General features: G+C 31.9%; 1 protein-coding gene across 1 annotated transcript in view; it reads left to right on the forward strand.

Moving 5' to 3' along the window:
• LOC139527381 (uncharacterized) overlaps window positions 1-19,995 on the forward strand; it is an 81,684-nt gene that overhangs the window by 51,303 nt on the left and 10,386 nt on the right. The window contains exons 4-5 of the mRNA XM_071322794.1: window positions 14,397-14,708; window positions 16,777-16,812. Coding sequence (XP_071178895.1) covers window positions 14,397-14,708; window positions 16,777-16,812 — 348 coding nt within the window. The remainder of the gene's footprint in view (window positions 1-14,396; window positions 14,709-16,776; window positions 16,813-19,995) is intronic.

Here is a 19,995-nt window from a genome sequence, read left to right on the forward strand (position 1 = left end):
AACATATCAAAGTTCTTGGACATGTGTTGACCATATAATACCAGATAGATCATAAGATGTATAGTTCTTTAGGAAAAGTTTCTTCAAATAATATGAATGTGTGCTCATTTGTACTTAAAAAGTGGTTTTTAATGTCCTAACATTGAGGGGGTATCCCTAGGTGTTGTTTCCAACCTGATAAAGGTCCTTCTTTGTGTATAATTTTAAATTGGAAAAATCAACAACTATTTAGTACCCTTACACATGAAAATAATTCCTGGTCTTACAGCTACATGTTCATATTTATTTTCTGCTGATATAATAACTAGAATTATGCAAATAAACTTAAGAAAAAGGCATGTAAGCTCATCTTACAAATATGACACTTTTTCTAGACCACAAAACAGCAGTGCAAAATAGCCGTCCGTAGAATTGTAACCTTTGAAATTGTTGTCGCGCGCTAAAACCCCCATGGGCATTTTCAAAAGTTGGCAGGTATGAAATTTAGGTAACTGGAATATCTGCATGCAATCTGTTGGCAGCTCCATTTAAAAATATCATTAAATCCCCTAAAATATAAAAAAAGAATCCACAAAGAATCATTTGTTCAATAGGTTTTGAAGCAACAAATTCAATAAAAATATTATTGCATGTTTATACAGTAGATTGGAAGCCATTTGAAATCAAATTTAATTACCCTCCCCCTTTTTTATCCCCTGAAGATAAAAAAACTAGCGACTTATTATTTTCACCAAATAAACATTCACACAAATGAATTAAATTTTTAAATACCTACCAGTTATGCCTGTATGTGACAACAAGTTTATTCATTGTATATATGTTAAAAATAAATATATTTTCAGTTTATGCTTTCAGACTTTCTGGTGTTGATTTGGTCAAATAAAAACCATAAAAATCATAGTTCCTCAATAAATTATATTTATAATCATTTTATACACATAAACACGTGTTAAATTAATATATTAATGAACTTATCTGAAAACAACTGCATCGGATTCATCTTGGTCCTCCATAAATCAGCGTAATCAGATGTTGATGACGTTTTTACCTGTACACTAACGTCAAAGTGACAAATCTCGCCCCATATTATATCGACCAGAAGTTGATCTGTCTCCGTAACGGTATTATATTTAGATTAAGAGTATCGCATAAAAATATTAATTACAGGCCAGTTTTTACTGAATATATGAAAAGAAAACTTAATTAATCGGCACAGGGTGCATGCGGATAAATTAGTGGCCGCATATTTATGACAGTATTTTCTAGGGTCAGACTGTTCAGTACAATTGAAAAAAAAGCACACGGTCAATTTCACCGGGATTTCATTGGGATCCCGATGGATCCCGTTATGTTTCTCTTTGGATACCTTTAAAGTGCTTTGAGCTGTTTTCATTAAACTTTAGTGACCGGTTTATATCAATTCAGACAACCTCCCTTTAGTTTTTCACAAATGACATTCAGAAGTTATTGAAATTTATTTGTAAAAAATTAGACGGGTGTATCATGCGCTCATGGCGGAGCTGTTTATTAAAAGATCTTCTCTTAAATTACTGCATTAACTTCAACAAAACTTTGGCTCGGGATCTTAGGTTATAATGTATAGGGATTCTGTTGTTTTTACAGTCAGTACATGCAGTTCTAGTTTCGGTTTAGGTTACTTTAGCTTAACTGTGGTGACGGAATGCATGATGTCAAAAATCTCAACTCTAATAGTACAAAAAATGTTGTATGAAATTACAGAATTGGACAAAAACAAGATAAAAAGATATATGCTATGGACATTTAATTAATCTAAGAAATGAAATTATCCAGATTTATATAAAATAACTTCAAGAAAAGAAGGTGTCATTATCAACACTTTTAAATAGTTTGGATTTTGTAGGCTTAGCAGTACTTAGGTAAATATCACTGACAGGTTCATCAGATCTACCACTGGTCAACAAAATGGTCAACTAGGTTAAATGAAATTGTTAATAGCTTGAATTTGAGTGCTCTAATTATATCTTATCGACTACCGGTATGTGTATTTGCATTCCAAGAGGTAATAATAATCTCAAGAGTACAAAATATTATTCTTGAAATAAAGAATGTCAAAATACATATACATGCAGTGTATCATGTATATCACAAATCTAATTTCTTGTCAAAAGCTGTCTTCTGTAGATCATCTCCATTCAGCGTCCCTCTGTCCTCAATATGCATACTGAAACAGGTTGTATCTCTAATTTGAAAGTTGCCCTTGACATATATAGTTATAATTGACATTTCTTCCTGTATCAAGTTTGTTATTCGTTACAGAGTGTAACCTACTAATATCTTATGTTTATATGTCTATTTCACAGCTATAGGTACTTTTTATAAATTTTTGAAAAATACCTATATGTATTACATACATTTAGTTCAGTACCATATATATAGCGCAAAAATCAACTTTCAGAATCATCAGCCTAGTGCCGTCGATGTGTGTGCATTTTAATTATGATATTTTAGTCCTACGTGTTGCGGGGAACATGGAAATACTGGGCGTCAGTCTGTCAGTGTGTCTGTCCATGCCTGTGTTCTTATGTATGGTCTTGTTAGGTACAATTCTTGACAGATTTTTATAAAACTTATACTATAGGTTAATATCAGCAATATCTCGGACAAGTTCTATAATGGTGGACGATCGACTTTTTTTAAAAGAGTTTTGGCCCTTGGAAATATTAAATATATGGAAAATGACCTAGTAAGCGCTCTCACGGGTTCAATTCTTGCCAGCTTTTTAGCTCGAACTAAGTGAGATTTTCTCATCACATGGCATTCGTCGTCCGTCATTTAGCCAAAATTTGGCCACAATCATCATTGGGGTATCTAGTGTCAAAAATATGTCCGATGACCCCGCCTGCCAACCAACATGGCCAACATGGCTAAAAATAGAACAAAGGGGGTAAAATGCAAGTTTTGTCTATTATTTTGAAAACCATTATAAAGAGAGAAAATCTGACAAGTGCAAAACATTTTTGAGTGTTGAGCTCTACCAATTGCAATTGTCCAAACAGGTCAAAACTGTCAAATGACTTATAGGGGTTATTACCCTTAAATGACAAATTTTACTATTTTGTTTCATTTTTGCCCACAATCTTGAAAACTGTAATAGATACAGAGAATTTTAAAATGATCAGCAAGACAGGTTCTACTAACAGTCAGAGCTCAGACATTTATAAACAAGTTCATTTTTTTTTTGGCTTAAAGAAGTCAAAACATGTATTTATTATAAAATGTGTTTTCAATTTAAGACTTATTTAAGTCAGAAAATGACAGACTTGTAAACTTTAGGTCTATTTATGTTGATGAAAAAACTTAATTTTACTTGGTGGCCAAAGTACACCACCTATGACAGCAAAAACCTGTCTGAGAGTTCACAAGGACTTGAGCTATCTATATTTAATTATTTAATTGAACATCCTTACTAAACACAGATGTTTTACCTCATTTAGTGTGGTTCCAGGTGGTTGTTTTGTAAGATTAATTAACATTATCTCCGATTTTTTTACACTCTCATTCATATTTTTCTATAGAAGACAAAGCATCGTCTTTCAATGTTGTCATTAATTGATTTAGATGCATGACCTTTTTATAAATATGCGTGGGTCTTGAAGTTAACCAATTTTGATAACTTATCGACTTGTAGGAGTCGACATTTGCAACTTTTTGATTCTGGTCAATTATTTCTTGCTTAACAGTTTTTGATTTATTTAAGTCGTATTTTGTTTTGCATTAAAGGGAGACTTATCCTTAAACTTACAAATTTAGACCTCCCCATCCCTAGATTTTCCATCATCTATCATGGAAAACTTCATGGAATTCCATGGAGTATTGGAACCTGTTTTCCATGGAAATCCATGGAAAATAAAAAGAGAAAAAAAGGAATTAATAATATTTCCATCTGAAACATTTTCCATGGAATTCCATGGAAAATATTTTCCATGACGTTTTTCCATAGAATTCCATGGAAATATATTACATATAATTTCTTTTTCCATGGAATTCCATGGAAATATTTCCATCGTTTTCATTTAAAATGAATTGCCCAAATTAACCTTTTGACAATATACATGTACCCTGTTTAACCGTATCTGTAATAATGAAGGTAAAACAAACTAGGTTCCATGCTTTTTTCGGTTTGGTAAGGTCTTTTGAGTCTTGCAATGGTCAGTAATAAGCAATAGACTCAACCATCATTTTAACCTTTAATTCAAACTCATTTGATGTATTATGATAAATACAATAAACAAGCAAAAACTTTCAATATTGGTATATGTTTGCACTGCCTTTATATCAAGAAATTAAGGTTATAAATGTCACTTATGTCAACACCAGGCTTCAGTAGATCCATCTCGTAGAACAGCATTAACCATTTTATTTCTTCCTCGTGATACCTAAAAATAATTTTTCTGTTATAAATAAAGAGATATTCTTTAAATAATGACATTATTAATAATGGTAAACCACTTTAGTCTTTGTCCTAAATAATATTTTTTCATAATTATTGTATATAAATGTCTTCATTGGTATTTTCCATATATATTTAGAACTTAGTGTTGATCTGCAGTTTGCTGTAAAGATACACTTTTTTTTTCTTTAATGGATCTATTTCTCATTTGCAAACAATTTCAACGGATCTTAAATTTTATAACCAAATTACTTCATTAGTGGATTATTAGTTATTATAATACACCATATACAGTTTGTCTTGTCTTATTACCCAATCATTATAATTTTAAGTGAAAAATCTACTATAGGTGTTTTCATGATGTTGTTATGTTGAACTAAAGGAGCTTGCACACACTCAAAATGGTAGAATCTAATTCAGTGTACTTACCAAAAAATATGTTCCTAAGTCCAACAGTCAATGCAAGTCATCAGAGAATAATTCTGCACTATTCGATGTCAAGAACTATTTGGAACTATTTAATCTAAATCCAATATAAATTTTGCATTTTGTTCAGGAGAGAAGACATCTTTGTTTGTTGCCTGCATATCCGTTGCAAGTTCAAATTTTCAATGTGTTGGGGGATGTATGAGGAGTTATCTGATTTCTTTTAAAAGAGCCCCAATTGAATACTGTTATTTACCTATATCTTGGATATTTTATATATATTTTAATAAAAGATTATCCATTTATTGTTTATTTACCATTTTTATGTTTAAAGTAATAATAATTGCACAAAAATGTATAAATTCATGTTCTACCCTACATTTGGCCTCACACTGTATGGTCATATCACTTCTTGTCTTCTACACAAAGACCAATGAAAACCAGATGGCACTTTACATTTCTTTCACAGTCTAATTGATGATAAAGAATTAATGTATGTAATTTGTGTACATTTTTTCCATGACTATCCATCTCAAAAATATTCTAAGTTAAGATTCTATAATTTTTCCATGTTAAAAATATTCTAAGTCAAGATTCCATCCTCTTTTCCATCTCAAAAATATTCTAAGTCCACTTTCCATCCTCTTTTCCATCTACAAAGTTTTATTAGTCTACTTTCCATCCCATTTTCCATCCAAAAAGTATTTTTCCATGGAATTCCATGGAAAGTTTTCCATCTTATCATGGAAAATGATGAAATAAGTAACACATATAAGTTTTCCATCTGAGATGGATTATTTTTCCATGAAATTCCATGGAAATTCATGGAAAAAAACGCAATTTCCATCATTTTCCATCATTTTATCATGGAAAAAGTTGAACTGCATGGAAAATCTAGGGATGGGTCTATGAGTCAAAAGCAGATTCAGACTTATTTATGTCTGAGCTCTGACTGACTAAAATGTCAACATGGTCGAAATCGTCAATCGACTATTTATTAGAGTTATCATGGTTATTGTCTTTTGATGATGATTTTGACATTTTTTTGCATTTTTGCCTTATATCTTAAAATTATAATAGACAGATAGAAAGTAAGCTAGGCAAAAATGATCAGCAAAACATCATCTACAAGTAAGACAATAGGGAGGCAATGGTCAGACGACTCCTTATTGGAGTTATTGCCCTTTAAAAACGATTTTCACCTTCTTTTTTTTTTGCTTTTGCCATATAAAATGTATGATAGAAAATTATAATAGATAAAGATAATCACAAAAATGATCAGCGAGTCACGATCTACTAACAGGTCAAATGTTGCTGATATAGTTTAGTAGACTGTCACTCTTCAGAGATGATTCCACTATATAGTTTAGGCCCTTAAATTGGCCAGCGGCCCCAAAAAAATGTATATGAAAATGAATTCCCAATTCAGGAAAATAAAATAAAATAGATATTCCCGGAAAAGTTTCTGTAACCGATTAAGGCAACTATAATTTTTCATAGTTTGTTGTCAAAACGTTTTAAAATCCGGAAAAAGAATGCTGTTTACGATCGCATCTTAGTAACAACGATTTAATTATGTCAACATGTGGGAAACAATTTTAGCAGCCGAATACAATTGATTAATATGTTATGGGAGTATTGGATCTTGTAAAAGCAGATCGCCCAGCAGGTTGATAAAAATGGGTGTCAAAGCAGACCTCGGCAGAGAGCAAATTCAAATTTTGATATAACATTGATGGATAAGGTTTAATGGACGCCGATCTCGTAAAAGCAGATCGTCCAGCAGAGCCGGTTATATAATATGATGAAAACTTGTTTTGTAAAAGAAATTATTTCCTCAAAAGACAAAAGTTTGAGCATTTTTTGAAAATAATGTTGATGATAGACCATTCATGAAATACGATATCATTATTGAACTATTTCAAAAGTTTTGAAGATGATCCAAATAATTTTAAAGAACACTTATTCAATGCTTTAGATATCTTATCAATTAAGTATATGAACTTTTGTAATTGCTTTTCTGAATTCGACAATTGACCAGTTCAATTTGAAATCCATTTGAATTAAGGTAAATTTATAGAGATGACCTGCTGTTGAAAAAATACCCGATGAATGATTTTTTCAGTGCTTTATGTTAGCTGAAATATATGTTTTTGTAATAGGCCTAGGTAACTATAGCTAAGATGATAGACTAGTGCATCATGTTCAATGATATTCATGTAATAACAGTAGCCCATCCAGAATTATTCAAAATGTTACAACTTACATGAACATCAGTGTACAGGTTAAACTTAATAATATACATTTTCCGTTTTTCAGGAAAATAATGTTATTTCGTCTTAGATTTTATGCTTGAAAAATTCCCCAATTAGAATAAAAATTCCCAATTTGATGTTCAAGGGACCCATTTGAAAACACCTGGAATCATCCCTGCTCTTTATCAATAGGAGTGATTGCCCTTAAATGAGGATTTTTTTCCTCTTTTTGTGTTTTGAGCAAAAACTAAAGAAGATAGAGAGATACTAAATTGGCTAAATTGTCCGCAATACAAGATCAACAAAACAGACTTTTGTCATGAATTCTATTCCCGTCTACAGTGTTGGAGCGTGTCCTTTGTTCATGTTGTTGAATACAATGTATGCACATAGACCAAGGTGAGCGACACAGGCTCTTTAGAGCCTCTAGTTATAAAACTTATACAATATCTTGGACAAGTTCTATAATGGTGGTTGATCTACTTTTTTTTTTAAGTTATGCCCCTTGTAAATATTACATTTATGGAAAATTGCCTCGCTAGTGCTCTCACACGTACAATTTTGCTAGATTTTTATAAAACTTTTTTTTTTTTTTTTTTTTTTTATCTTTTTTTTTTTTTCAATAGTCAGAATTTTACACACCCCATTACACTACCACCTGACAATGGTATCAAGGGGTAAATACAGAATATATAAGAAGAAAAAAAAAAAAAAAAAAAAAAAAAAAAAAAATAGCAATATACAAAAAGAATCTCTGACTAATTAATGTTTAACAATAAAAATATTTTAGGTTACATATAAATTATATTTGATTTTTTCTCCTCTCTCTCTCTGACTTACTCACATACAACACTAATACTTTCACTCATCTGTTTTGTTACAACATGTATCATGACTTTCTTTTTAATACAATTTTTTTAAAGAAATAAATTTGCTCATAATTTATAAATTATTTCTTTTCTCTAAACTAAACATAGATAATATGAAAACAACACTTAGTTAAATATTACATGTAAAGGAGACCAAAATTTTTCACAAACTTGGACTTAATCATTTTTCTTTGCAATATGATTTTCAAGAAATTGGTATTTCTTTATTTTATTCTTTAACTCAATCATATTTGGTTTTGTTTCACTTAATTTACATTTGTATATATAATTCTTTGTAATTATGATTAGCAGATTCAATGATAAACTCTCATGTTTGCAACCAAGAAACACATTCTCTTTGTTGATATCAAAATTTACAAAACAAAGTTTCACAATATTGGAAAAAGACTGCCACAATTGAAAAGTTATTGGGCATTCAAAAAACAGATGTTCAATGGTTTCTTCTCCAAGTTTACAAAAAGTACATAACTTGGTATCTTTTAATTTGATTTTTGTCGAGCCTGCAACTTTTGTTGCAGAAAGCTCGACATAGGGATAGTGATCCGGCGGTGGCGGCGGCTACGGCGGCGGCGTTAGCTAACTTCTTAAAAGCTTTATATTTTAGAAGATGGAAGACCTGGATGCTTCATGTTACGAAGTTTCCGTCAGTCACATGTCCAATGTCCTTGACCTCATTTTCATGGTTCAGTGACCACTTGAAAAAAAAGTTAAAATTTTTTGTAATGTTGAATTCTCTCTTATTATAAGTAATAGGATAACTATATTTGATATGTGCGTACCTTGCAAGGTCCTCATGTCTGTCAGACAGTTTTCACTTGACCTCGACCTCATTTCATGGATCAGTGAACAAGGTTAAGTTTTGGTGGTCAAGTCCATATCTCAGATACTATAAGCAATAGGGCTAGTATATTCGGTGTATGGAAGGACTGTAAGGTGTACATGTCTAACTGGCAGGTGTCATCTGACCTTGACCTCATTTTCATGGTTCAGTGGTTATAGTTCAATTTTTGTGTTTTGGTCTGTTGTTCTCATACTATATGCAATAGGTCTACTATATTTGTTGTATGGAATGATTGTAAGGTGTACATGTCTAGCGGGCAGATGTCATGTGACCTTGACCTCATTTTCATGGTTCAGTGGTCAAAGTTAAGTTTTTGAGTTTTGGTCTTTTTATCTAATACTATATGCCATAGGTCAACTATATTTGGTGTATGGAAATATTTAATGATCTTTATGTCAGTCGCGCAGGTTTTATTTGACCGTGACCTCATTTTCACGGTTCATTGCACAGTGTTAAGTTTTTGTGTTTTGGTCTATTTTTCCAAACTATATGTAATAGGTCAACTATATATGTTGTATAGAAGCATTGTTAGCTGTACATGTCTGCCTGGCATGGTTCATCTGACCTTGACCTCATTTTCAAGGTTCATTGGTCTTTGTTTAGTTATCTTGGTTAATGTTAAGTTTATGGTACAGTTGTTTTAAAGCTTAGCTTTTTACTTAGGACTATCAACATAATATCAATGATTAGTATAGAAGGCGAGACATTTCAGCATGTGCACTCTTGTGTACAAAAAGGTATTAGTTGCTATAATTCTATGCAAAAATTTATATTGAAAGGTTTTTAAATAAGCATCTCTACAAGACTTTTTTGTTATCATGAAATACTCTGACCATTTTGTAGTATCAATAACTAACAGCTCTGCCCATTTCAAAAATTTAATTGTTGGTAGTTGAATAACTTCATCTACTAAGTTTTTATATACAAATTTGGCTTTCACATTACACCTGATTTTTTTTAAGAAAGTATCACCAGTGTTAGACTTATCTAAATCTTGATTTAGACAGAATTCTTTAAGGTATTTTTTCATAGCGTTAGGGATTTTTGATATCAAACCATAATATTTAATAAAATTGTTGGTTTGTATTTTTTCTTGAAATTGCTCAAATTTATAAAAAATCATATTTTCACGATTAATAAGGTCACTTACTGACTGCACATTCCCCTTTTCCCATTGAATGTAATATGGGAAATCATCCAAAGAAGAAAAGTTCAAAATATCTAAGGATAAAATGTCACTGACAGAAATCTCAGTAATAGGTTTTGCAGCGGAAAAGCATAGTAAAACATCCTTCCAGAATGAATTTTTACATATTTTAGCAATCTCAATCAGCTTTTCTTTCTGAAGATTTAAAACCCTTTCACCCCCATACTGCATAAGGTCTGCCAGTAACAACTGCTGCCAGCCACCGCTAGGGTTTGCCAGCAGTCTTTTTATCCAACTAATTTTCAAATAGATATTAAATGAATGAAGATGTACCATATTAAGTCCACCTTGTGAAATATCACCAACAAGTGTGTTTCGCTTAATTCTGTCTGGTTTTCCATTCCATATGAAATCATAAAATAATGAAGTGAGCTCTGTTAACCTGGAGTGTGATAGACTTGGTAATGCAGTCAATAAATGGACCAATTTTGAAAGAGCAACTGATTTAATTACTGTAATTTTTCCTAATATTGTAAGTTTTCGATGTTGCCAGCTCTTCAGAATTGCAGAGACCTCTTTAATTTTCTTAGCAAAATTAATTTCTGTGATGCAGCTTAAATCTAAAGAAAATTCAATCCCCAAAAGTTTAAAATTTGAATGTGACCAATGAAGTTTTAAGTCGGGACATAAAATAAGATCAGAATATTTTTTACTTCCAACCCATAGTGCTTTTGTCTTTGAAGCATTTATTTTCAAACCTGAAATTTTATAAAAAGATTCAAAGCATGAAAGTGTTTCCCTCAACGATATTTCCCTTCCATCTAACATAAGGAATGTGTCATCTGCGTACATGCTTAAAAGTGATTCATTATCATTGATAGTAATTCCCCTTATGTCAGGATTACCTTTTGATTTCAAAGATAATAATTCAACCCCAATAATAAATAAATAGGGAGAAAGAGGATCTCCTTGTCTGCAACCTCTTTCTAAATGAAAAAACTTAGACATGTGTCCATTATTTATAACACAACTTGAAGCCCCTGAGTATAAAGTTTCAAACCATCTACAAAAAGAAGGCCCAAAATTAAAGCTTTTCAAAGTATTTTTTAAAAATAACCATTCGAAGGAATCAAATGCCTTTTCAAAATCAACAAGTAATAAAAGACCTGTCTTATTATTTTCCTCAAGATAGTGCATCAAATCATATAAAAGGCGGGTGTTCTCACCCATAAATCTGTCTTTAATGAAACCTTTTTGTGTGTCACTTATGATAAATGGTAAAATGGGTTTAAGTCTATTAGCTATAACAGCATAAACTATTTTCATATCAGTATTCAAAAGACTATTAGGACGCCAGTTACTAATATACTGTCTGTCTTTTCCCTCTTTAGGAATGCAAGTTATTATACTTTGATACTGAAAATCAGAAAATTTACCCCCCGCATATCCAAAGTGAAGAGATCCAAAGACAAAAGGGCCAATATCTTTCCAAAAACATTCATAAAAATCTACAGAATACCCATCAGAACCAGGACTTTTACCATTGGTCATAAATTTTAAAGATTCAGCACATTCTTTAAAAGTTAAATTTCCTTCACAAAGATCACTTTGTTCTTCTGTAAGCTTAATGTTATGATTAAAAAATGATGTATCATTGCAATCTAATTTTTTGCTTGAGTACAAATTTTTATAGAAATTTTGTTGTTCCATCAGAATTTTTGATTGCTCTGAAATATGCTGACCTTCATCATCAATAAGTTCTGTTATGGTTTTCTAAATAAAATTTTTCTTTTCTAATTTAGAAAAATAATTTGTACACTTTTCACCATTCTCATGCCAGTTAGCTCGGGATCTAAGCAGCAAGCCTTCAACTTTCTTTTGTCTACAATTTTCTAGTTCAAGTTTTTTTTTCAAATAAAGATTTTTGAACCTCATCATTTGGAGAATGATTCATAATACTTTCAAAATATAAAATATCATCTTCAAGTAAAACTTATACTATAGGTTAATATCAGCAATATTTCAGACAAGTACTATAATGGTTGACAATCGACTTTTTTAAAAGAGTTATGCCCCTTGGAAATATAAAATATGTGCCAAGCGGGGCACATTGGAACTCTGTTCTTTTATTAATCTTATTTTAAAAGAAGTATAGGTCCGGTAAGGGCCGATTTTGGCCTCAAATTTCAGGTTCATCTAAAGAAAGATCTTGGACACTTTTTAAACACTTAAGTGTCTATTTAAATTGATTCAATTCGTGTATGTGAAAGATTTTGACTTATTTAGTCATTTAAAGCGCTCCGATTCAAGCTTAAATATGAAAAAAATACCAAATATGCCAAAAAACGTCACTTTTCAGATGGTTTTTGTCAAAAATGAAAGTGGCCGCATCCGTGTTCATCCTCAACCTTTATATATGTTATGTATTATCATCAAATACAACTTAGATTTCAATATTATGAATGAACACGAATGCGGCCACTTTCATATAAGACGGAAACCATCTAAAATTTAGCTAAAATGCTAAAATTGTGAAGATTTCAGTAATTTAGCATGACTTTATGATGCTAGTACCCGATATTTGTGCATTGTATTGTCAAAAACAGCCCATATTTATGAAGCAGAAGCATTCTACTTTCCAGTAAATAGCTAAAAGATTACATTTTCACAATTTTGTAAAACTGCTATATTTTGGGGCCAAAAAAGGGTCTTACTGAACCTACTCCTTTCTGCCTTCTATTTGAAAAATTATCATGACTATATTAGAAAAGTAGAAATTGCAAACAGCAAAAATAATTAGATATATAAGACCTACAAAAAAAACCAATGAGATTCAAACCCCTAGGTGACTCCTTACAGGAGTTATTGCCCTTCAAATTTAATATTTGAATTATTTGTAAATTTTTGCCTTTTATCTTGAACACTATTATAGATAATTATACATGTTAGATGAGAAGAATTTTTAAACAACAAAAATTATCAACAATAAAAGGCCTATATATATATATATATACAAAAGAATTATATGTCTGAAAACTTATTCACCAGTGTTTGTCCATAATCTTGAAAAAAAAAACAGAAAAGTAGATACTGTGAACAGCAAAAATTATCAGATATTCAAGGTCAACAAAAATTCATACATGACCGTAGCTATTAGATAATTGCTTATGGGAGTTTTTGCCCTTTAAAGACAAATTTATTTAGAATTTCAGAATAGTTGCCTCTTATCTTGAAAACTTTAAGAGATAAATAGAAATTGTTATCCTAAAAAATGATTGGTATTATATGAGAATGCCAATATGACAGAAAGCATTGGCTGACCCCTTATCATGCTTATAAAAGACAATGTTGGGGCCCCACCTACGATAGTAGAGTGGCATTATGTTTTCTGGTCTGTAAGTCCGTCCGTCTGTTGTACCGTCTGTCCATTTGTCTGTCCGTTCGTCCGTTCGTCCCGCTTCAGGTTAAAATTTTTGGTCAAAGTAGTTTTTGATGAAGCTGAAGTCCAAACAACTTAAAACTTAGTACACATGTTCCTTATAATATAATCTTTCTAATTTTAAAGCCAAATTAGACTTTTGACCCCAATTTCATGGTCCATTGAACATGGAAAATGATAGTGCAAGTTTCAAGTTAAAGTTTTTGGTCAAGGTAGTTTTTAATGAAGCTGAAGTCCAATCCACTTGAAACTCAGTACATATGTTCCTTATAATATGATCTTTCTAATTTTCAGCCAAATAAGATTTTTATACAATTTCACGGTCCATTGAACATGGAAAATGATTATGCGAGTGGGGCATCCGTATACTTGGGACACATTCTTGTTTACTAACTTTTAAGTTCTTGACATTTATTTCAATTTTGGAATCGATAGTATATAGGGAGTAACTAAAACAATAAACAAAATATCAGCAATACAAGGTCAACAAGAAAGCGATTTCAGTCATGTATTAAATTGTAGTCTACTGTAATGTTGGAGAAAGGTCATTTTTCATGTTTCGCATAGCTCCAGTTGAGTGACACAGACTCTTAAGAGCCTCCAGTTCACTATGGCATTGTTAGACTCTCAGCCTAATGAGTATTGAATATCCCCTTGCTATCTTCCGCCTTTTAATCTTAAAAATACTGTTTTGTTCATTCATTGTCTAACATGCATTACATGTCTAATTTGATATATATACATATATAATGTAATTCTATTTATTACGTATTATGCACTCTTGGTACAGTTTTTTTGTTCTGTGTATTGGAATAAAACCAATATTTCAAACACAAAAAAATACTCCCACAATTGATATTTAATGTAGTAACTTTAACAAAACAGCCAATCACAGTTGGAAAAAGAATTATGTGTGTGAAAGAGGGAGAGCTAGAATATTTCATTCATACCTTTCTTATATTTCAGAGTTGAATGAACACAAAGTCAAACTACAAAAGAATTACATGATGTTTGTCCATGGTGTTGACTCCAAAACAGACATAGCTGACCACCTGTATCAGTCTGATGTTTTAAGTACTGAAGAAAAAGAGGAAATTTGTAATTCTTCACTCACTCAACAGGAAAGTAATAGACTTTTATACAACAAATTGATTCGCAAAGGTGGAGATGCATACACACACCTTCTTGAAGCTCTAAATCACGGAAAATATGAGGATGTTGCTTCTAAAATGGAGAAGACAGAATTGTCAGATCAAGAAATGCAATTGTGTCAAATAGGTAATTATAACAGATCCTGTAATTAATATTGTACCTGATTTACTTAGATGATTCCAATATATTTCACAATTGTTACAGACCTCCCCTTTTTTACGTTGAAAATTTGGTTGATTATTTAGGGGATCACTGAAGCATAACTGAAGTGGGTCTCCTCTCAGGCAGTCAGTGCTACCTCCTATTAAATTAGTCACATAATATGCTAGAAAAAAGTATACAATTCTATGAAAAAAAGTTTTCATCTATATACATGATATATGTTTAAGTGTAAAAGGAATGCTCAAATGTTGGAAACAAACATATTGCTAAATCAGAAAAGAGATAGGAACTATTGAATAACTGGTATTAAACTATATTTAAAAAGTCCGTTTAAAATCAAGGACAAATAATTATATTGAATTTGATAGGACAAGCATGTTCATGATGTTTTTTTTTTTGTTGTTTTTTTTAAGAAATAAGGCCTGTGACCATGGTGACCCCCTTATTCTATTTGATATTTTTGAGATATTTTGAAAAGAAATCACCTCATTGAATTTAGTAAAATATGAATTGTTTGATGTTTGCTCAATCAGGGTTAAAAAAATAAGATACCCCAATGTTACACTTATAAAATCACTGTGATTTCTTAAATTTCAATGTATTTAATGAAAAAATATGGTCCCTAACTTCCAGTTTTTGTTGAGCCTGCAACTTTTGTTGCAGAAAGCTCGACAAAGGGATAGTGATCCGGCGGCAGCGGCGGCGGCGTTAGCTCACTTCTTAAAAGCTTTATATTTTAGAAGGTGGAAGACCTGGATGCTTCATACTTTGTATATATAGATGTTTCATGTTACGAAGTTTCCGTCAGTCACATGTCCAATGTCCTTGACCTCATTTTCATGGTTCAGTCACCACTTGAAAAAAAAGTTCAATTTTTTTGTAATGTTGAATTCTCTCTTATTATCAGTAATAGGATAACTATATTTGATATGTGCGTACCTTGCAAGGTCCTCATGTCTGTCAGACAGTTTTCACTTGACCTCGATCTCATTTCATGGATCAGTGAACAAGGTTAAGTTTTGGTGGTCAAGTCCATATCTCAGATACTATTAGCAATAGGGTTAGTTTATTCGGTGTATGGAAGGACTGTAATGTGTACATGTCCAACTGGCAGGTGTCATCTGACCTTGACCTCATTTTCATGGTTCAGTGGTTATAGTTAAATTTTTGTGTTTTGGTCTGTTATCTCATACTATATGCAATAGGTCTACTATATTTGTTGTATGGAATGATTGTAAGGTGTGCATGTCTAGCGGGCAAATGTCATGTGACCCTGACCTCATTTTCATGGTTCAGTGGTCAAAGTTCAGTTTTTGAGTTTTGGGCTTTTTATCTAATACTATATACCATAGGTCAACTATATTTGGTGTATGGAAATATTTTATGATCTTTATGTCAGTCGCGCAGGTTTACTTTGACCGTGACCTCATTTTCGCGGTTCATTGCACAGTGTTAAGTTTTTGTGTTTTGGTCTATTTTTCTTAAACTATAAGTAATGGGTCAACTATATATGTTGTATAGAAGCATTGTTAGCTGTACATATCTGCCTGGCATGTTTCATCTGACCTTGACCTCATTTTCAAGGTTCATTGGTCTTTGTTTAGTTATCTTGGTTAATGATAGGTTTATGTGACAGTTGTAATAAAGCTTAGCTTTATACCTAGGACTATCAACATAATATCAATGATTAGTATAGAAGGCGAGACATTTCAGCTTGTGCACTCTTGTTATACTAAATTTTGAAAGTTTATTGACAAAGAAGTCTTAGATAAGATTAAAAAATCTATTGGCCAATATTTAGACACCCCATCAACCTTAATTGCTAATAGTAAGTTATTAATTCTTTCTTCATGTTCGTCAGTTGTGTTTAATTTGTTCAATCTTCAATTTTGTAAAATTATTGATAAAAAAATGAGGAGATATAAATATTTTTTTTCTTTACCTTTATGACAAAATTATGTTGTACAATGTTGTGTTTAAGTTATAGAAATATTTAGATTATGAAACATCTAGGCAGTTTGTCCTGTTTCAGGAATGAAGAAACTCAAAGACAGACATGAGAAAAAAGGTAACCATATAATATAGTTCACTGAACTTCGGGCAAGACTGAAAGATGTATATTTTTTCAAATTGATGTTAATTGTCCTATGGCAGTTTTACCCTAAGTGTGATAATCTACAGCTTTTGTCGAAGGGGACTCCAGGTTTGCACTCCGTCTGTCTGTCCGTCTGTCCAATCAAATGTCCACACTTTTTTAGCTCACCTGGCCCGAAGGTCCAAGTGAGCTTTTCTCATCACTTTGCGTCCATCTTCCGTCGTCGTCGTTATCCGTCGTTAGCTTTTACAAAAATCTTCTCCTCTGAAACTACTGGGCCAAATTAAACTAAACTTGGCCACAATCATCATTTGGGTATCTAGTTTAAAAAATGTGTGGCGTGACCTGGCCAACCAACCAAGATGGCCGCCATGGCTAAAAATAGAACATAGGGGTAAAATGTAGATTTTGGCTTATACTGTGGATTCATTTTTATTCGTGGTATGCCAATTTTCGTGGGTTTCGTGGGTCACAGCGAACCACGAATTTAAGAATTCAACGAAGAATAATCCCGATAAATGTGTATGGAGTCGGATGTTTATTTCCGGTTATGTTATGCAGTTCTAGTATAGTGTTGACTGGCGATAAACATTGTAACATAACACGTGTTTTTTATTGAAAGAACATACAAGTAGTTTAATTAAATCAATAATAAATATATCGAATATCAGTGATAATTTACTTTTTAGAATTGATTAAAACTGTTCATGGAAAATGACTGCAAGTTGTTAATTACCGTGTCATACTTTGGTTTACTAGTGATTGAAAATCAATAGGATTAAGTACGGGGATATTGCCCGTAGGTAATATTGTTTATGACAGGAACATTTATTTTCACACCTTTTACTTATATGACTGTTTATTATATCGTGATTAGGGAAATGAGCTTTCAATCATTAAGTTTTGATTGCCTTATAGAATTCCGACAAGCATTTATAAATTGTAAAACAAACAAATAATTAGTTGTCTTTGACCGTTATTGTAATAGAAATTTTCAATGAACACTTTAACCTAAAATGACCTAGCGAGGATTTTGACAATTCAAAACTTTTTCAATGAATTCCTTCTTTTTTGTTTGTTTTATTATTGATTAAACCAAGGAGGTTATATGATCTCCTAAATCAAAAACAAATCAACAAATTATGTATCTGAATTTTTTTTTTTTTTTTTTTTGTTATCAGCGATCCACGAATTTACGTATACCACGAAACGCCTTTTTTTCACTATCCACGAAAATTGATACCCACGAAAATAAATGAATCCACAGTAACTCTGAAACCAAAGCATTTAGAGCAAATCTGACATGGGGTAAAATTGTCTTTTAGGTCAAGATCTATCTGCCCTGAAATTTTCAGACAAATCAGACTTGTAACCCGTTGTTGGGTTGCTGCCCCCAAATTAGTAATTTTAAGGAAATTTTTGCAGTTTTTGGTTATTATCTTGAATATTGTTATGGATAGAGATAAGCTTTAAACAGCAATAATGTTCAGCAAAATAAGAACTACAAAAAAGTCAGACATTACTAAAATTGTCATGTGACCCCTTAAGGTGTTATTGCCCTTTATAGTCAATTTTTAACCATTTTTCAATAATTTTAGTATTCTTTTAAAAAAATCTTCTCCTCTGAAACTACTGGGCCAAATTTAACTCAACTTGGCCACAATCATCATTTGGGTACCTAGTTTAAAAAATGTGTTGCATGACCCGGCCAACCAACCAAGATGGCCACCATGGCTAAAAATAGTATATAGGGGTGACATGTAGATTTTGGCTTATATCTCTGAAACCAAAGCATTTAGAGCAAATCAGACTTGTAACCCGTTGTTGAGTTTCTGCCCACAAATTAGTAATTTTAAATAAAATTTTGCAGTTTTTGGTTATTATCTTGAATATTATTATAGATAGAGATAAACTGTAAACAGTGGTAAACCTCAATAATGTTCAGCAAAGAAACATCTACAATTAAGTTAAACATGACCAAAATTTTCAAATGACCCCTTATGGAGTTATTGCCCTTTATAGTAAATTTTTAACAATTTTCATAAATTTTTGTAAATTTTTTGAAATTTTTTTCCACTGTAATTACTGGGCCAAGTTAATTATAGATATAGATAATTGTAGCAACAAGAATGTTCAGTAAAGTTTAAGTAAGATCTACAAACACATCACCATCACCAAAACACAATTTGTCATGAATTTATCTGTGTCCATTGTTTAATATGCACATAGACCAAGGTGAGTGACACAGGCTCTTGAGAGCCTCTAGTTCATTGTGCTTAAAGATATTGATTTGATAATTGGTATATAGTTTTATAATGACAAGTTACAGACAAAGTTCAAATTTTGTTCAGGTCTGTTGATTTTCATACCTGTCAACTGTCACTAATTGGGGAAGACTTCCCCCATGAATTTTCCCAAATAAACATTTTGAAAGACAATTTTGTCCACAATTTAAAACAAAACAATCAATTTTGCCATGGCTATAGGTTTGTAATAATATGAAGAAGCAAAAGAAAACAACGTTGAAATAAATTTTAATGGCCATTTAAAGGTTTTGTAGGAATGTAAGAGCCATCTTCCACATAAAACCCCCATGGGCATTTTGAAATGTTGACAGGTGTGAGTTTTGTGCAGAGTAATTATGGTTCTTGGAAAAAAATCACTTTAATCATTGTTAATAATCTGATTTTGTCTCGCCTTAACAGAGTCAAAAAGCGGGACATATGTATGCTGTTTCCGGTGACGGTGGCGGCGCTGTCAATAATGTATTAGTTTGTGATTGGGTCTAGTTTATAGTGAACCACTAGTGTACAACGTTACATGTAGGTCAATTATATTAAGTATGCATTTGTTTAAAGCTTTGGCATACATATCTCATTGCCATGGAGTTTATTCAGCCGGGGCACCCCCTCAAATATGGTCTATTGACTTTTAATCTTTTACTTATAAAAAGAAGATGTTGTGTGATTGCCAATGAGACAATTCTTCACATGAGACCAAATGACAAGAAAATTAACAACTTTAGGTCACCGTACGGCCTTCAACAATGAGCAAAGCCCATATCATAGTCAGCCATAGAAGGCCCTGAAATGACAAATGTAAAACAATTCAAACAAGAACTATCGATCTAATTCATGTTAAGAAAATGAATGAAAA

This window comes from Mytilus edulis, chromosome 6, assembly GCF_963676685.1.
Source record: "Mytilus edulis chromosome 6, xbMytEdul2.2, whole genome shotgun sequence".
In the NCBI taxonomy this organism is placed as follows: Eukaryota; Metazoa; Mollusca; class Bivalvia; order Mytilida; family Mytilidae; genus Mytilus; species Mytilus edulis.